Source organism: Tauraco erythrolophus, chromosome 6, assembly GCF_009769465.1.
Source record: "Tauraco erythrolophus isolate bTauEry1 chromosome 6, bTauEry1.pri, whole genome shotgun sequence".
Taxonomy (NCBI): domain Eukaryota; kingdom Metazoa; phylum Chordata; class Aves; order Musophagiformes; family Musophagidae; genus Tauraco; species Tauraco erythrolophus.
The window spans coordinates 64,496,462-64,517,362 of NC_141470.1; the positions used below are offsets into that span (position 1 = coordinate 64,496,462).

At 38.9% G+C, this 20,901-nt stretch overlaps 1 protein-coding gene across 1 annotated transcript in view; it reads right to left on the reverse strand.

Annotated features, from left to right (window-relative positions):
• Positions 1 to 20,901, reverse strand: part of NUDT14 (nudix hydrolase 14) — a 62,992-nt gene that overhangs the window by 18,472 nt on the left and 23,619 nt on the right. The window contains exon 2 of the mRNA XM_086613914.1: positions 16,120 to 16,163. Coding sequence (XP_086470040.1) covers positions 16,120 to 16,163 — 44 coding nt within the window. The remainder of the gene's footprint in view (positions 1 to 16,119; positions 16,164 to 20,901) is intronic.

Consider the following 20,901-nt stretch of genomic DNA (forward strand, 5'->3'; position numbering starts at 1 on the left):
AAAGTTAATTCATTATTCTATGAATTCTACAATAGATTAGACCAACAATGGCATCTTTGCAGAGTTGAGTCAAACTTTCAACTTTCCTTGTAAAAGAGCTATATATTTATTTTCACTAGTTGATTTAATAATGAAGTCTCAAGCTGCCAGAGAAACTGCTATTTGATGATTATTAAAAATAATGTTAATGTTTATTATAATAATATATAAAAACCAAAACAGAAGTGAGAAGTCCAGATGTCAATATTTACATTCATGGCTGCTATTCTCAAAGACCCGTGCTGCATATTGATGACTTCCTGCCCCAGGAGATGTTATCTGCAGGCAGTTGTAAAGCAAACGTTTTAGCCTTCAGAGAGGCTGGAAGAGAACATTCACTCCATTTACAGGCATGGGGGTTCCTTCTGACCTAACACCAGAATCTTGGAGTTATGGCGTAGGCTGCTAGAAGACATGAAGTAAAACCACAGCTTCCAATGTTTTTAAGTTCACTTAAGTATTATTCTTTGATCTTTTTTTTTCCTTTGGATGACTGTGCCTCTCCCCAAAGCAGGACTGTCTGAGGGCAGAAACTGCACTAAATAAAAGGGGAAAAGGAATTACTGCTACTGAACTTTTGTTTTTTGACCATGGGTCTGAGGATGTGCAGTGCCTGAAACTGCAGACAGTAGCAGTCTAAAGCTGAGGTTGAAGAGGAGAGACTTCCTAAAGCACATGGCTGCCCTTCACCTTTCTTTACACCCACAACCCCAGGCCCAATCTTCCGCTTGGCTTGCCTTCTTCAGCACATCTCATTAAATAACTCATAACAACTCATTAAAAATGGCTCAGCTATTAGACATTATTTTTTCTTAAGAGTCAATCACTTGAGATTTTTATGGAACAGATGGGAAAATTAAAAACAATCTGTCAGAATTAAGGAACAAGATCAAATTAAGCTGGAAAGGAGTAGCAGCAAGTTATTGCAATTGTCTGCTTCTCACACCATCTTGAGATGAGAGGGTACAGAAATGGCACAAATCTGTAGAACTTTCTATTTAATTACTTCTAATTTTCTGAGAGACTGACAAACAATTTTGAACATAAATTTACATTTTTTATCAAACCACAACACACAAGTTCTAATATTTCTTGTCAGAACTAGAGAGTCATGGAGGAGAAAATTCAGAATTACACCTTCTTAGGAGGAGTGTGACATGACAAATGCCATTTGGTATTTCTTATTCATAGAATTTCATAGAATTTCTAGGTTGGAAAAGACCTTAGAAATCATCCAGTCCAACCGTCCCTAATCCCCCATTAAACCATATCCCTAAGTAGTTCATCCACCCTTTTCTTAAACACATCCAGGGATGGGGACTCAACCACCTCCCTGGGCAGCCTATTCCAGTGGCTGACAACCCTTTCAGAGAAGAAATTCTTTCTAACATCCAACCTGAACCTCCCCTGACTAAGCTTATATCCATTTCCTCTTGTCCTATCACCCATCGCTAATGTAAAGTATTCCAAAAAAACCAATATAACATAAAATATTTTCATAGGTTAGTAGGTTTGTAACTTCCAAAAACCCATTTGAAGCTACATCCAGGACTGTTATGTGAGTATTACAGAAAGTTAGGGCAACGCTGTTCAACTGATCTAAGAGGAGGATCCCCTGAGCTACTGCTTTCAGTGGGTTTCCTTATTGCTGCAACAACCCAAATATGTGGGTTTAGTTGTTTGGTCTGGCCTATAGATAAGAAAAGTATTTATATTCTGGAGTTTTAGATCATCATACAAAGAATTCAATACAAAATTACGTTGAAATTGCTATTTTTACAGATGATACTGGCTACCAAAAAGGACTACTACAAAAGCAGAGTTGCAAATATATCTTTCAGTGGCATCACAGTACAAGATATTACACGGGTCTTTGATGTTTCAAGGCAATTCCCTTTAAAATATTACAACCGATCCTATTTTAGAATTTTATATATGCATCTATAATGTTTAAAGCGATCAATAAAGAGTAAGCATATAAAATAAAAAAATTAAAACATTCACAATGACTTTTGGGAACATATCCACAAATAAAAGACACAGAAGATAAACAAAGCCAAAGCTGTGTGTTATCAGAGAAAAATCACGCAGAACCACTAGAAGAGAAAAAAAAAAGCCCAGCCAAATTTCCTAAAAAGGCAGGAATCCTAGACAAGAATTTAATCTGAAATGGACATCAAAGGTTCTAACCTAGCGACAGGCTTCATGTGCCCATGTCCCAGAGGGGAGCACGAGACTACCTTTTCGTTATTTTTTAAAAGGAAAAAGAACATTCAGATGTAAAAGGATCACAATGGATCCAAAACTTGCCTCTATACCTCAAAAATGAGCTACAACGTGCCTGCAGAAGTGAAACTGTTTCATCTTAGACTGGCCAACCTTTCCATTTTGGGTGGCAGATGACTACTTTCTACCATGTTCCGCAGTTGTGCATCTTTGCTGGCTATTCCTCCAGCAGCTGACAGTCTGGGAAATCGCTGGTGTAAAAGGAGAGGTCATCAATGCAAAGGCAATGCCGCTGAGCCACAGACCTGCGCCTGGCACTCAGCGGGCGCACAGCAGGTATCACGTTTGGTACCTCCCACTGCCAGTGGGCTCACCACCACTCTAGGCAAGAGGCGCCTGAGAAGAAAACACTTCAAAATGTGCTCTATGTGTCACTGAAAAGCTGTAATTTGCTTCTGACCTAAGTCACCTCAGACCAATGAAGAAGACTCGGTTCCTCTGCACTGCATCTGTCAGTGGCTGCTTTAGAGACTGTAACCGAACAGAAAGACAACATATTAAGAGAAGACACCGGTTTGTACAGTGTCTTCCAGGCCTGGTGAAGACCACAGACCTGCTCAAGCTTCAGCCTAACTCCTCCTCAGCTTCCCCTGCAGTAGCTCCTGCTCACTTTATACACAGAATAAATCGCTACTCTAATTACAGGAGACTTCTTCCCAAAGAAAGCATGCATGTAAACAGGTTACTGTGCAACAACGTAGGATAGTGTTCTTTCTACAAATATAGCAACAATTAGGGTAGCTTCAAAATATTTTAAGAAAGATATGTACCTATAATGTCAGCAAGACATACCTACAAAGACCAGCTAACTTGTACTTAAGCTTTTATCCTACTCAAGCTTGCAGTTAAAGTGTGCCTGGTCTTGGCATCTAACAAAACATTTTCTTAATGGGATTTCAACTGTTCAGTCAAGGATTTCATGTGGCGTTTAACCATTTAAACTTCAAAGAAAACCCTGACTGAAGTAGGTAAGTATTAGGATTCTCTAACAGATATTTGGCTTCCCTAAAATGTCTAAGTCAATGTGTGGAAATTAGGAGTCCAGAATCTTAATTTCTCCTCCACCTTTAAGACTGTCATTGAACAGGTGATATCCACCTGAATACAATCTTTGCAGTGGAAAACACCTCTTACGAGAGTTTAGAAAATGACTCCATTGTGTGCCATTGCCCTAGAAAACTATTTCCAAATTTCTTCCTTCCCTCAACCCAGCACAGCTCTCTATTTATTGAATTCACAGTGACTGGTGCTTTATGACATTCCAGCAGAGCAGACATTTATATAGAAATACTACTACAACTCACGCACTCAAACCTAGGAAAGGAAGGTGGTGTTTCTAGGAGCAATGTAAAAAACACAGTATTTGACCATAGCAGTGATGAGGTAGGGGACAGATGAAAACTGACATCCTGTTAAAATGTGTAAACACACACATGGAGGGACAGAAAGTTAATTCTTTTGAAACATATCCCAGTAATTAAGAGCAGCAAATGAGCTTTGCCAAAGCTACAAGAACACGTACTTCTAGAGCTCCAATACTTGAAGGGGTAGAGGCTGGGTGTTTTGGGTTTTTTTTTGAGGGTTTGTTTTTTGTTTGGTTGGTTGTTGGTTTTTTTTGTCTGAAGAGGTTTTTTTGCTTTTTGTTGTAGGTTTTTTTTCACCTTGTAGTCATCGATTTAGTAACCTTCTATCTTGATGATTTGTCAGTTGTTGACCTGGGCTACAGTTAATCCACAAGCAACTGCTAACACTTACTAATTGCTTTTCATGAGACAAACTTGTAGAATCTTTTAACAAATAAAGATTGATTCAGCCTTTCATTATTCCTAGATGTGACCTCAATGCATACTTTACAAATGTGAATTTGCAAAAAGTAAAAAAAAAAATTAAATCCCAGTATAATAATAGCAAGGAAAAGGACAAGATCCTCTTGTCTGTCTGTGAATGAAGTAAGACTCTCAAGGCTGGAGATAAGGATTTTTAAAGATAATCTTCTACTAATACTATAGTATGCTAAGTAAGTGATGAGATAATACAGGCAAAGAAACTGACCTTTCTTTAATCATTGTAAGAGCAACTCAGGATCCCCTTGGGTAGATGTCTAGCATGGGTATGTGTGTGTCACACACAAATTCTAATCAGAATTGAACAATGGAAGATAAAGCACCTTAAAGACGACTGACGTTCACATTAGAAGCCAGGGCTTCTCAGCTAGTAACCTCCCTCACTTCCATCTACCTTTAAAGGCTAAAAATTATGTCAACTTTAGTTGAAAGTCTACGATATTGTTTGTGCTGCTTACAAATGATAATCTCAGCTCCACAGTAGAGACTTTAAATTATGTTATTTGATTTGAAAAAAAACAGTGAACAAAACACCAAAACCTCCACACTACTATCAGAGCCTGTGGTATTTCAGTTACCACTCTTGAAGAAGACAAAGAAAAAAGAATGGCAGATTCCGAAAAAGAAAGACAAAAATGGCATACAGGAATAAAAGCAAGTAATTTAGAGAGTCTCTTTGACTCTCAACAGATATTTTGGTATTAAAAATCTCTTTGATATAATCAGAAGAAAATAAATGTAGTGTGCAACCACAGAAATATTTGGGAGAGATATATTCATCTCAGCTGGAAAGCACATGAATATAAAATATACATGTAATATTTTTGTCTATATGGCTCATAAAGAAGCAAATGTCAATACTTATGAATCATACTAGACAGAAAGTTAGCTAGGGAAAAAAAAAAAGTAATTTAGATATCCTGTAATTATTTTAGCTTTAAAGTATAAATTTTTCTTCTTGAAGTTATATGAATTTGGCTTTCTTTGTTCATCAGTGTTGACGAACTGATTTTTCATGTTGTTTTCTGTGTCAAGACTGTAATGCCACCTAGTCTTTTTAAAATACTGTGTTTGAGAAACACTGCAGATGAAGATTAAGCATGCTAGTGAACAAGTGTTTTCTTACTGAAATCAGAAATGATTGCACTTTCAATTTTGAAGTGATAACCAAAAAAACCCAAACTTGTTTGAGAGCTAACAGTCACAAGCAATTCTTTGGGAAGATACATCCCTCAGGAGGGCCTACTTCATCTTAAGTTATTTCAAAATTATTTTTGGTGACCATGAGAAAGAATTGCATGTGGCCCCTGTGTTACATCTGTATTCAAATTAACCATCCATTTCACAGTTGGACACATCCCTGAAAACTTCTAATGTGGTAGCTAAAGTGCTATCTTCTTCCTTTTATCAGAGCAGCACCTAGTATTTTAAGCCAGAGAAAACGGTCCCTTCGTTTTCAGAAGAGACACGTAATAAAGCTGTACCCTTTGATTATTCTCCAGTGCAATTCCTTTAGTTTCCCAGAGCTTTAACTATAATGCAGATAGTCCTGAGATTAAATGTGTGTGCTTGCACAATCTTTACTGGTTCATTTAAGTCCTCCTTCAAAGCATTTTACATTTTTCAAAGGCCAACACCAATCCAATTGGCTGCTTAAAATGCAGCCTATTACAAAAGCAAAGCATAAGCTCCTGACAAAAACACTCAGCCTTTCATACTAATCACAGATAAAGTGGATTTCGCAAAAGATAATTAGAGACGTCTAGAAGACTTCTGTATTCCGATGAAATTTGAATGCTTTCTCCAATACGACTTAAATATTTAATGCTAAGTAAAACCAGAATAAAGTGGTGAGACATGTATGCTTAGGAAAATAAATATTACTTTGGAAAAAATCAAAAGGAAGTTTGGTTTCAGTAAACTGAACTGCAGCAGGAAGTTGTTCATAACACCATAAAGCAGGAAGCATATGTTTGGTTAATCGTCAGACTGGTGGAAGAACGAATTAAGAAGTTCTAACAAATCCATATACATGCACTTTTAAAACATAATCTCTATCTACTTGTAAAGTAGTAATTTGTACCCAACTAGACAATATGAGGCACGACAACTTCTTTGGAATAAACAATACTCCCAGCACCCTGTTTTCATATAACAAAGAAAAAAAATAGAAAGTAAATTCAACTGCAAAATAAATGAGACATCAAAGCACATTGCTCTCAATAACATTCTTTAAGTGTCATATTTTGGCCTGTATCCCAGGATACCCTTGGAAATGACACATTGCATCTCAATGGGATTCTTTCATCAAAATATTTTAATAAATAAATTCAGGTTTTATTCTAACTTATTTGATTAAATAAAGCTCTGTGGGCATTATGTGCAGCAGATGTCAGAGCCTGATGGGCTTTTGTTCCAATTCCCAATTATTTGTGAAACTGCCGCTTATAAATGTTATCGCATAATAGGACCAATAAATAATCCATCTCAAAGGCATAAGTATGACTTCATTCTGAAATGGCAAAACTCAAAGTTTTAAAACAGTATCAGGTTGCAAGGACAGTTCACAAAGCTGGAGTGTCCCCTCCTAGGTAAAGGACAAGCAAGCAACTTTGTTTCTTACCTACCAAAACCCAAATATGAAGTGAGTAGCACAATCTTTTTACCAGGTGTGAATGTACAGTCTCACCACCATGAGTGAGAAACATAGACTAAATCAGTTGTTCACAATTTACCTAATTTCCCGATTTTGAAAATAATGGTTTCAACAGTTTCCTCTTTTTCATGAGATATTTTCAGATAAAATTCTAAAAGTACAGGCACGCAGCTTATAGGACACTTCCTAGCTTTCCTAAGATTATTTTTACCAATCCCAAATGCAGGTCATGACCATGGTCTCTAGATCATGTAAAACTGTGGCACTCGTCAGGCAGAACAGGTTTAATTCAAAACCACCTGGAAGCAGAGGGAAGGCTCTTCTTGATTTCAGTGACTATAAGAGAATAAAAATACCCATTTACTTTGCATACTACTGTAAACACTAAAAACCAAAATTCCTGAAGTTGTAAAAACTAGATGCCTCTCATCTGGCTATCAGAAACCTGTATTTAGAAACTTTTGACTAATTAGCCAAAACTCCTGTGTACCTGCTTAGTTTTAAGAATCTTTATGGATCCTGTTCTTAAAATCAGGCAAATATTTAACTTCCCAATGAAGCAATACCCTCGATAAAGATTTTATTGTCATTTTACCCTATTTCAGTGATACAGCAGAGCTGAGTTTATATGCTATATGGTACTTTCACATCACATATTTTAAAAGAATCTGAAAATGTGGGTTTTGATTTTATGCATTTCTCTGATAACTTTACAGCATCAAACACATTTATTTTTGCCTCGTTGCTATGATTTTATTTAGATCACATCCTAAGGTAACAAGACGTAAGACGTCTTAAAAGATAGTAAATAACGCCTGCAGAATTCCTGGCACATAAGCAGAGGATCTGTCAAGTCTTCACTTAAAAAAACCCCAAAACCAAAAACAAAAATATGCAAGCATTGAGTGCATTTTATTTACAAATATCATATGCAAACAAATCTTGTAATTACTTGGGCTGAAGGAAACTAATAGGCTACTACATTTTTTCCTTCTAATAGCAGGAAAAATATCATTATCCTGATAGCATCCTTGATAGACAGATATCAAGTCTAGACCTGAGTGTTTTCAATGACAGTGATTACAAAACATGCCTTCCTAGATTGTCTTATTGCCTATTGGTAAAACCAGTTTCCTAGTGTTTAATTTTAAAAATACTTTCCACATGAGACACTATTTCTTGTTCTGCCATTGATTACTGATGAAATTAAAATGACTGCAGCCTGCTTTATTACATTCCTTTACATTTTTGTGATAAGTAGTAATTTTTCTCTTCAGTTTTGTCCTTCGCATGAACATGCCCAGCCATCATTACCTTCTCTCAGCTATTATTTCCCTAAACTTTTCATCAGTTTTGTTGTTTGTTGAACTACATCCAGTGTATTTTAAACAGTGCATTATCTTCTGCACTATCTTTGCAGATAACCGTGAAAATTCCACACCATTGACACCCTGGAGCAAACATTGCAAAGACAGACAGGGTTTACAGCACAACAGCACATCATCACACATAAAAGGCACACACCACCGAAGAAAGATTTCTCTTTTTACCTATAAAGGTGTTAAAAAGCTGTATTTTACCCATTTTAAAGCTATGGGATAATTCTTGCACAAAGGAAGCATGTGAGTTGAATTTCATGGTGTCTTACAATACACTAGGAAATAAACCAGAAAAATACATATGGGATTAAGTTTCCATAAAGCCCAAATGATCAGGCATATGAAATAGGAGAAGGAATCTAATCCACTCCTATAATGTGGTCAAAGCATATGACTTCCACTCTGTCTCCATAGCTGCCGGCTACAGCCACGGAGCCAGAATAGCAACCCTGGCTCCTCCAGGCCATTCGTGTGGGTCTAGTGACCCATCACCTGGCCGGCTCTCGTGGCCAGGGCCAGGGCTGCAGCAGGCTCCCACCGCAGCTGTTGGTCAGCATCATTCTTTGCTACCCCCTGCACAGCCGTGCTCCCCAACCTCAGCGGCACGCAGAAGGCAGCTCTGGGCCAGGTGATTTCACAGCACACAGTGACCGGTTCAGTATATTCGTCTTCCTGTTCCGAGTCATGTACATTTTTAATTTGCCTCCAGAACCTCTTTCTGTTTACCCCCAGTGCTGGTACCTGAAGGAGACAACACGCTGAGGTGCAGATTGCCTTGGTTTCCTTCACCCTGCAAACTCCCTCCTGATGGGAAACTACGCTTTTCAGTTTTCTTTGTAACAGATAAAGTATAAAGCCTCTTTTCTGAACAAACAGTTAAATTCAATTAGGAATTAATTGGTTTTAAATGTGAAATAAATTAATCTCTTATCTTAAAAGAAGCCAGTTTTATAGGGCATGAATAGTATTTCCTCCTCCTTTTAGAGAGATTAGAAAAGACTTAAAAGTTTTTTCCATTAAGAATTTTTAAGTCAGGAGCTATTACTGAGCCACTGTGCCACGTTTCTGCAGTTAAAAACACAGCGTTAACAAGGGTACAATGCACATGCAGAGTTGTACGTTTTTTGGTCCTAATGCCTTTTCCTTGTCACATGATATTTTCAGGGTTAAGAGGAACTCACACAGCAATCTTGCACGCAATTTGGGCTCCTCATTTTTTTAAACGTAGTGTACTTTACAGTGAGTTTTTCATACTTTTAAAAGAGAAGTAGCCATAATTTTCCTTTATATCCATTCAGAATGCAATTTCAAAGCTGTCTTTCTTGTCAACTAGCAAAAGGTATGGTTGTGATCCTGTTCTCAAACATTATTACTCAAAGCACAAAAGCAAGCACATGACTGTACACTGACCTTCATCTGTTCTCAAATTATGTCTTTTAAAAGCTTTCAATCTGTTTAAGGGGAGCTGCTGAAACCTGAAACAAACTTGGTCTATTGCTTTATAAAGTAGATGAATGTAAAACTTAAGTATTACATTTCAGGCTCTTACTGTACTAAAAATAGCAAAATTAGGATGAGGGAGAATAATATAACTGGAATGTGAGTCTGGTTTTAGAGAATAATTTTTTGTTGCAGGCATCACTGATTACTTTGCAGTATTTGGTACACTTCAATTTCTGACAGAAAACCACCATAAATTTGCAGAAGGAAAATGTCCTCCTGGTCAAGTTTTTTATTTTTAAAAGCAGTGACCTTAAAAAACATTAATAGCTCTGTGGTGGGTTACTGTGGTGGGCTTTTGGTAATGGCAGAGGGGCTACAGGAATAACCCCTGTAAGGAGCTGCTAGGAGCTTCCTCGGCTCGAAGTCAGACCCACCTTTGGCCAGGCCAGACCTGCCCCTGGCCAGGGCTGAGCCCATCAGCACCTCTGTGAATAAACATAAATTTAAGAAGAGGAAAAAAGAAATGGCACCATGCAGGACCTGCAGCTGAGAGAGGGGGGACGCGAGGGTGGGGAGGGGGGAAGCCTGTCCCCAGCCTCCAGCATGGGTGGCTGCCCGCATTGGGTTGCTGCCACTCAACTGGTGGCAGCTACAGCCGTAGGGCTTGGAGTGCTTGGAAGTGCCTCGCTCCTGGAGCACCCGCTGGGCGGAGTGTGTTCCTGCAGGACCACCAAGGTTTGTCGGAGAAAGGAGAGAGATGTGAGAGAAACCACTAGGCAGACACCAGGCCAGTGAAGATGGAACAGGAGGAGGTGTGCCAGAGCTGAGATTTCCCTGCAGCCCACGGTGAGATGGCAGGCGGCCCCCCTGCAGCCCATGGAGACTAACAATGGAGCAGAGATCCACCTGCACCCTGTGGAGGACCACAGGCTGTGGCAGGTGGCTGCACCCAAAGGAATTCATAGAGGACTTCCCATGGGAAAGGACCTCATGCTGCTGGAGAGATTAAGGGTGGAGCACCTGCAGTCCATGGAGGACCCCAAGCCGGAGAGAGTGGCTGCACCACAAGAAGCTGTGACTTCATAGTAAAAGCCCACGCTGGAACAGTCTGATGGGTAAGGACTGGATTCTGCAGGAAGGACTCACATCAGAGAAGTTTGTGGAGAACTGTCTCCCATGACAGGGACTCCATACTGGAGCAGGGGAAGAGTGTGAGGAGTCCTCCCTCTGAGGAGGAAGGAGAAGCACAAACAGGGTGACGAACTGACTTGCAACTCCCATTCTCCGCCCCCCCGGGGAGGAGATAGAGCTGGGAAGAAGGGAGGAGTGGCGGGAAGGTGTTTTTAGGATCTGGCTTTGTTTATCTTTATCCTCTCTGAATGTAACTGGTAAGGAACTAAACTTTGTCCCCAAGTCGAGTCTGTTTTGCCCATGACCATGGTTGGTGGGCGATCCCTCCCTGTTCTTATCTCAACCCTCAAGCCTTTTGTTATATTTTCTCCTCTCCATCCCACCGGAGAGGGGTGGGGGAGAGGGAAGGAATGAGCGAGCATCTGCATGGTGATTAGTTGCCACCTGGGGCTAAACCATGACAAACTCCGACCCCTGCACATCACACCACCACAAATTGCTAACTAGTTCTGATAGATGGAAGCCTAAGAAGCATCTTGAAATACACTCTGCATTTAAACTTTCATCTCTTGAACTCCATTTGATTTTCACAAGGATATGTTTAATAATGAGCAAACACATTAGCTGAATATACAGAGGGAAAGAAAACTAGTTAGAAAAGCAAACACTGCATAAAATAACTGCAGAAAGCATCTTTTACTGTGTGTTATTGCCTAACATAACAGGTCAGAATTATGTAACATTTATGGAGCACCATCTCAATAAACTTGTTAAATAATTACAATCAAAAAGAGAGAATGAAGGATTTTTTTCTTCATTTTTAGTAATCTTCAGTGTTGTTTCTAATGATGTAATAAAACCTTGCAATGAGTTCTGCTAATGTTCATCTGCATGTTTCAAAGAAGATTAACTTTAATGTAACTCCACAGAACAAGAACGACAGTAAAAGCATTATTTTCCAATAGGAAAATCATAGAATCATCATAGAATCATAGAATGGCATAGGCTGGAAGGGACCTCAGAGATCATCTAATCCAACCTCCCTGTCATGGGCAGGGACGCCTCTCAACTAGATCAGGCTACTCAAGGCTCCGTCCAACCTGGCCTTGAACACCTCCAGGGAGAGGGCATCCACAACTTCTCTGGGCAATTTATTCCAAAGTCTTACCACCCTCGTACTGAAGAATTTCTTCCTAAGATCTAATCAAAATCTGTTCTCCTTCAACTTAAATCCATTTCCCCTTGTCCTATCAGTGGACACTCTTGTAAAGTCCCTCCCCAGCCTTCCTGTAGGTTCCCTTCAGGTATTGGAAGGCAGCTATTAGGTCCCCCCAAAGTCTTCTCTTTTCAAGGCTGAACAATCCCAGCTCCCGCAACCTGTCCTCATAGCAGAGGTGCTCCAGCCCCTGGACCATCTTTGTGGCCCTCCTCTGAACACACTCCAACAAATCTATGTCTCTCTTATGGTGGGGACACCAGAACTGGACACAGTATTCGAGGTGGGGTCTCACAAGAGCAGAGTAGAGGGGGAGAATCACCTCCCTTGACCTGCTGACCATGCTTCTCTTGATACATCCCAGGATGCGGTTGGCCTTCTGGGCCGCATGAGCGCACCGCCGGCTCATGTAGAGCTTCTCATCTATAAACACCCCCAAATCCTTCTCTTCAGGGCTACTCTCAACCCACTCTGTGCCCAGTTTGTATTTGTGCTTATAAGCACAATATAAGCCATATAAATGGCTTACAAGTTGACACATTTCTTGACCAGTTTAAAAATTTTTGACAGTTGTCAGATGGGAACTGTAGCATTCATTAAGCATTTAATCTACTTATAAAACCATAGAAACCTTCAGGTTATAAGAGCTAACTTCTAAGTTAGGTCTGATTTCTCAGAGCTCTGTCAAGGTTTGAATTTCTCCAAGGATGGAGGTTCCTCAGCCTCTCTGGGCAAAGCGTTCCAGGACTTAACTACTCTCTGTGGATATGTCTTTGTGTCCCAGATCTTCCTTCTGTTACAATTTAAACTGCAATATTGCAGGAAATGCTGCATATTTTGTCTATACTGACACTCAACTGACTTTTGACAGCACAAGTTTTGAAGGTCTGCCTCGGTAACAGTTTATTGTGTGAACAGTACTAATTTTGCACCTTTTTTTTCTTTTTTTCAAGTGGCATGGAGGGATTGAGAGTAAGCAATGATTTGTTCAGCATAAATTACAAACTATGTAAAGCAGAGGTGACTCCAGGACTGATACCCTACTTCTTGATCTTGAATGGTCTTGATCTTAAGAAATCTCAGGAGCCAAGCACTGTAGACTCAAGCCCAGATCTGTAATAACTAAGAAAAAATAAAAGAAAAAATAATAATATCTAATAAAAATTCTGCTATTTCAGCTTGTGCTAGTATTATTCCAGCTTGCATATGGTTAAATGATCTTGTCCTACTGCAATATAGTGTGAGATTTTAAAGGGTGACTCACACTTAAAGCAACCGAAATGACTACTGCAGTCCTCATGTTTTTGTCTTTGTATAATTCAATCAGCTGCTCATCTGAACAGTTGAAAAGGATAAGTTTATACAATAATAACTTCATCTCTCTTGCTAAATATTTTCCTGTATCAAGTCTATATTCTGACACAAATCTATTGAATATTGGCTTACATTGATCTCCTCTGAAACAAGAGAGAACACCGGGGTCCCAAAGGAACCCAGCACACAAGCTCTCAGTTCACTGGCATACAGCAAGGAAGTCAATCTTAAGCATGTGTTTACTTGTGCTGCTGAAAGAGGATGACAGATAAAGACATGAGTTAGAGTCGATGTCTTGTTTTATACGATTATCACAGTTCATTTGGGGTTTTTTATTCAGCATCATTAAATTAATTGTACATATAAATTATGTGTAAATATATAATATACATATATGCGTACTTCACAGATCTGGCATTCCAATGTGTACGTTTAATGTAGGTAAACAGCCTTATTAAAAAAACTTGGAGCATTTAACATTGTTATAGCAATTTCAAAAGTAAAATAAATTTTGAATACTTAAGACAAAGTATTATGGAAAAGGGATCTTAATTATGGAAAACATCTACAATCTTCCTGAAGAAGATATACGCACCAGGAAATCCTGACCAATGGGACACGTGTCCCAGAAGCCCGTCCTCTTCTTCAAGATTTTATCCTTCATTAAGATTAATGAAACTCTAAAAGCCCCCTAAGTATGAAGTCCTCTATAATCTTCAGCAACCAGACAATGTGAATTTTCCATATAACTAGCAACACAGCTGTCCTATACAGTAAAATGCAGGGCTTTAATGCATTATAAGGAATTTTGAACCTGACTCATTTATCTGATAATAATTGGCTCCATATTCACAACTATAATTTATGTAAAACCATGGATTTTCTACAGAGAAAGTTCACGTTATTTTCTTTGGTGTCAGAAGTTGCACTGAACGTCCTTGTGAAAGAGCATTAGACATTCTCCAGTTCAACAGTAGTCACTAATAAGTCAGGATGGCAGCTGTTGTACATCTGAAGCTAACAAATGTTATGTGACCAGAGATGACTGGCACGACATGTGGCCGTAGCCTTTTTATACAGTTATGTTCTCAACTATTTAAAAAATGTCCACAAAAGTCCTTCAGAAATACTGTTCTCAAGAAGTTCATGGAAAACCGATCCTTTAATATTTACCCCACTCAGTTAGTTGCATATATTCACACATTATCACAGAGCGATAATCTGAAGTTTAAACAAAATTAAGAATACAAATTATTCATCTGGAAGTCATGTTCTCAGCACTGTGACTTGAGGCTGAAAGTTGCTTGAAAGTACAGGGCATATATTAAATTTCTGGCAATCAATTATCATTTCAGCCTTTGTATCTGCGATCATAAATCCAGGCACATGCCCATATGGACAGACAAAGTGCAAAGACTGAACTGTCTTCCAGGCAAATTCCAAAAGCAAGTGTGAAGTTCACTCTTGAAATATCACTCCCTTTTCTGTCCTCATTCTCAAGCAGTACTGGCAATTTTAATCTATCTAATTATTTTCCCATAAAAGTTCCTTCCTGGAACTTCTACCTTCACAATCCTTATATTGATAGAAATTGTTGCTATCACTTTATGTCCATCCCAGGTATCTACAAAAAAAAAAAGACTCACTCTAAGGGATTTAGAGGATTCCAGTAGGGGAGAATTTCCAAAAATGCAATTGATTTTACCTACTTATTTCACATCTCTCAACATGGTTCTGGTTATATGTCACAATTTCTTTTGCCATTGCTATTTTGCTACATTGTTTTTTACATTTAATAGATTTAGAAAAGCTATTTCTAGAGAAAAGTTGTTACCTTTGCTTTTTATTTTTATCTTCTCGCACCTGAATTTTCAGTGACTAGATTAAATATTCATAGTTTAAAAAAAGACATATGAATATTTTAGTATTTAATAACTCTGAGACTGGTTCTGTTTATATATACCCTATATGTTATAATTTTGCATGAACTCATCTTTGAAGTCAGGAGTTAACTGCTTTTCTTCCCTGATAGGAGAAATACAAAGTTGCTGGCCATCCACTTCTCCCCATGCACTTAGGAGAGGGTTTTGGTGTACAGAATGGAGAGCCTCAGAGGTTTCAGGCATTTGTAAAGTTACTTGAATTAAGCTTCGCCTGAAACATCTTGATATAGCACGAATGGAAAGGATTAAAACAAGAAAAAGTCAGCATAATACTAGGATTTGCTCAAACATAAAACAGAATATCTACCTTATTCCAAGTAATTGCCAGTGAAAAAAATTAAACAGCATGACCATAACTTCAGATTACTTTTTAACAGTCTTTATATTAGGACAATACCTGGGATTGTATATTCACAGGTGAGAGCATGTTGTCACATACTTGGCACTAGACCATTTAACGGCACAAATAACAACAAGTTTAAATATGTGGGGGCAGAGTCCTTCCTTCAGGTGATATATTCACACTCAGAAAAGAAAATTTAATACAATCCAAACTTCCAGTTCCATCTTCTAGGTAATCATTAACGTGTACAATACATCATGTGCCAAAACTCTAATATCGAAAAAGTCAAGCACAGAAAAAATTGACTGAAAACATAATAAACCATCAGGAGACTTTAAATTTTCTGCTAATTCTGTCTAAAATAGCAGAGAGCTATCTGCAAGTATTACACAGGTAGTAAGAATTGAAGAGGAAATTGGAGGAAAACAAAGTGACTCCACATCAACAAAGTTTGACCGATGGAGGAAAGTACAGTATCAAATACAACATAAAGACAAAAGGAAATAACGTGATTCCATCTGTTACCTGTCATGTGTCCTCATAAAATCCCAGAACTTCTTAGTGCCATTCTAGGGGAAAAAAATAAATCAATCCATCAGTAAAATTAATTTCAGGTGAGAAATTACTATAATGTAATTTAACAAAATTTGAACAGGCATTTCTTTAAAAACATGGTTTTATTTATGAGACCATTATCTGGATTTTGACACTAAGTATTACAGCTGCTGAGGACTGTCTTAGGACAGTTCAAAATCTTAGATCCACATCATTTTGCTGATAGGTAACTTAAGTCTATGGTAGCCTTCAGACCCAGTTTTGTCCACAGTATCAACTTTAGATGTCCAATCTAATTCCGTTACCAGGGAGCTATAAGCACCTAAGTTGTAACCAGTAAAACAACCCACAGACCTAAGTTCTTCCATGTCCAGAAATGGTCTTATCTTAGGAGGACAGCTCAGCACTTACCTCCTAAGCAAACTCATTTGGGATCCAGGAACAAGACAGCCTTCCCTCTAACCCCTTACAAGGCCTAAAATAGTAGTTTTGTCCGTGATATGCCTAAAATGAAGAGATCACGCTCCACTCTACACAGCAGCTGTTACTCTGCGCTGCTTCTGGTGGTGAGGATAACGTCAAGCAGTAGGCTTGAAGTCACAGCACTCACCCAAGAAGTAGATTCTTTTCTTAAGTTGGGCCAATATCTGTCCTCTGCTGTCTTAAAAGAATGACACTGACTACAGCACAGCTGAAACCGATCCCTGAGAACATGCATTCTTCCACAGTTACAATGAACACGTGCACACTTGCTTACAGTTATATTCTGTCTTCTATAATCACCTGTATCAATTCATTCACAGCAGTTAACAGAGACCTGTATATAATTCTTTACCGTGCTTATCAGAAGTGTGATGGTATTTTCAGCTGAAACACAATTCAAGAGATTTTACTTGTAGGTCAGTTTTAAGTCTATACAAGGAATCAGAGGAAATTATTTTGGTTGATACCTTTCTCTTATTAGCAAGGCAAAAACTAGACCTGCTGAAACCTACATCCTTAAAATACGCTTAATGAGAAAAGCAGCACAAGCTCTCTATTATAAAGTATGGTTAAAGGGATGATCAAACCCTAAGCAACTGGTTAATGATTTAAAGCAGGTAAATGTGAGCAATGAAAGAAGAATCAAGTTCAGTTGGTGGGTAAAGGTGCCAACCAATATAGACAGGCTCTTCAGCTCTATTACAGATGTCATGGCTACTGAGTACACAACAGCTGGCGTGTATTAGATAACAAGCACTCTGGTTCAGAGATTAAGCTCCTGAGCTTTGTGAGTTTACCAAGCTTTTTGGAAGAGCGACTGCTTGCTAGCTGGGTTCTCCTTCATACCCACAACTCTAATTATAAACAGTTGTTCACCTCAAGAGAAACTCTAGTCTACTCTTCCACTGGTGTCTGCGCATACCTTCTGTTAGCATTGACAGGAACCAAAAGTGTGCATTAGAAGAGACACCCTGTCATCATTTAAATGCAATATAATGTTGAAAGATGGATAAAGACAGCAAATTCTCAGTGTGAACTGAAATATTAAAGCCATTGTTTATCGAGCTGAGTGTACATCCAATCCGTTCCACCTGGTGAGGGAGAGAGGAGCGACTTTGAAAGGACTATGGCACAACCCATAGTTGCAACACTTGAACTTAATAGCATAGGCTATGTTGTGTGGTAAGATAATTTAAGGTATTAAATGTGTAAAGCCTGCTCAATCCTGTTGTAGGTTTATTTCTACCTGTAAGACATGCATTTGTGGGATTTTCTCTTGTTTGCAGATTGCTGTGCAATTTTCCATTTGACATGAGTGAGCTGGGAAACTGTGGACCAAGGATAATGTCTTCTGCATGTACCTTTTCATCGTTTCTCTAGTTTCAACCTTCCCCTGCCCCAAATGGTAAGATGTGCTACCATCATCCATTCTCCCTTTGTAGCATTCACTTGGGAGAAATGCAGGTGTCCAGCTGATGGAGAAGACAAAAAGTCTTGAGTCAAGGCTCTCCTTGCATTAATTTAGGCTATTAGTCCTGTGATACTACTTCCTAATGTATGATCCCAGCAACAATCTTCCTGGCTCTTTCCTCCTGCCATCATTTTGCAAATTATAGAACCTGATTGCTTTGGAGTACTTCTGAAAGGGTTTCAAATAGCTGAGGAAAATTACACCCTAGAGAATCATCCTCATCCAGATGGGATCCATCAGATTTGAATGACCTCTTCTCAAGGATGAGCTCCATTAGCATTAACAGAATCTGTCTCACAGACACGCACATAATTTTTAACAGAAAGTAAAAGAAGGAACATAATACCTAAAAAGAAATTATTCAGAAAATAAAATCTATATTTTCTATTTTCTAAGTGGCGGACAGCACATAGAGCGCTTTCTCTAGATCATGATTTTATTAGTTTAAGACCCAAATTCAAAACCAGCCACATGCTAAATTAATTTGAGTCTGTCCATTCAAGGTGGTGGTTATCATCATACACTCTGACTGGATTATGCTTGTGAAGCTATTTTCTACCTATATTTGAATAAAAAATTATTTCATATGATCAACCTGCACCTGTCCAAATAAATAAATCAATAAACAAATGAAACATTCCAACATCTCAATGTTTACAGTGGCAGAAACTCAAATGAGCCCCATTCATGCCCCATTGTCCAAGTCGACTGTAATTTGAACCCAACCGTATGGAGTTGAGTTTCTATTGTACCCAAAGCGTGGTTCTTTCCTAACAGACTTGTATGAAGGTTGCTAATTATTAATAGCATGTAAACAGTTACCAATGGTTCTTACGCTGCTTTACATACTTTACAGAACATTAATTCTAACCAGTTTCTAACCAACTATATCAAGCTGTATGTAATATCTCTATCTTATCTTTAAGACAAATATTAATTGCTGAAACTGATCGAGATTCATGCTTTTAAAAGCCAAGGCGCCATGATTACTCATTAAATTGTTCCATTCCATACATCCTGGCCTCTGACAATGCTCTCCTATCACCACAGTTACAGATACAAAGAATTAATGTATCAATGGTCAACATCCCTCCCAAAATAGAGCAGTATCTTTGTGAAATACAAAAGCTCTTTCAACCCTTAATACTCTTCATTTTAGTAAATACATATTTGCATTATTATAAAACACACCATTCTCCAATGTCTAATAAGGAACAATCAAAGTATCTCCCAACGAAGTGAGAGAATTAAGTATAATTGATCGCTGGGAGATCTAAACACTGACGACGGGAAAGAGAAAGGAATATGTTATTCCATTTGAAAAAGATTTAAAATATTCTTCTTCAGACAGGAAATGTGTCCCGTGATGTTTTATAAAGACAAATATGTCCAAAGTATTTTATATTAGTTCTTATCTGTTCAGAATAGCAGTTCTGATACTGCAACAACCATACTTGATTTGATAAGTCTTTAATCACAAAGTAATCGTGTTCTAGTTCTGTGCTCAGTGACCAGGTTCTGTGATGTTGCAATGCTGAACTCGCACATAGAGTATGTGTAAATTAATAAAACTGTATTCCAGGAGAGGCAGCACTTGGGACAACTTCGTTTCATATTATACAGAAACCAGATTACTTGCATAAGCACAAATTGCCTAAGAAAGCTGTATGAGGTCAGATGAGATGTCCATTTTGCCTGGAAAAGGAAGGTAAAGGAAAATTTAAGAACAGAGGAAGCACACAGCCAATGCTTGCCCAGAATACTCTTCAAAGCCTTTGACAAAAGTCAAAAGACAATCCCGCAAAAAGGCATCCCAATTAAACACAGTTCTGCCCTCGCCCTGAGAAGCAAGCACAAATAGCCATTTCATACTATTTGAACGTGCAATGGTGTGTCACAAGTCCCGCTCCTCTTCTCTGTACGACTGACCCCATACTGGCATTCACAACTTAGTCAGAATTAACAACAGTATGCTATCAGCTTGACAGTCTGCACAAGGAGAACTCGATTCCTTTTGGTTCCAGTGATTCCAGGACAACCATGCAAAGAGCTCTCTGCTGGGCAAGCGTTGACAGTGGATGAAAGTTCAGCAGATGTGACTCCTACCAGCAGAGAGCTGTTTGTAATGCCACCCATACTTGATCTCCACATTCTCTGTCCTCCTTCCATCCTTGAAATCATTCCCCTAAGACTCTTCCTGCACCTGCTCATTGCCATAATTACAGGCAGGAGCCTGTTCACACCGTCTGTTACGGATAAGTTGGGCTTGTTTGCGGTCTATAATCAAAATACCATTCTTTTTCCCACCTACACTCTGTCTGTCTCTGGCTAAAATGCCTTAAGAATCACTGCACCAGGGATATTGCTGTCCTCTGCTGTCTTCCACTACCTTAGTCAAAATAATGTTTGAACAACATGGTCAAAGTGCTGTCAGGACACCTACGCAAAGGATGACTTTTGCTTACAAAAGCAACTCGCCTAAGACTTGGCCCGGGCTGGCCGATAAAGACACAGTATGCTAACAATGTAGGAAGAAACATCCACTGGCACTGATCTTACATTGATACTGGGTGTGCTCCACATGTGAGAGATTCTGGAGAATCTCTGAAGCAAGTCACCTGGGAGATTTCCTCTACTCTTCATTTGGGGCAGCCTGAATGCCTTCCTCCCTCTTTTCCCTTGAGGGCAGCACCCATAAATGGTCTGGCACCTGAGAGGCTCTCCGAACATCTCATACTTCAGGTAAATGTGTCTCCACACATACCGATACTCAGCCCAGTGTTACATGGGGCCCATCC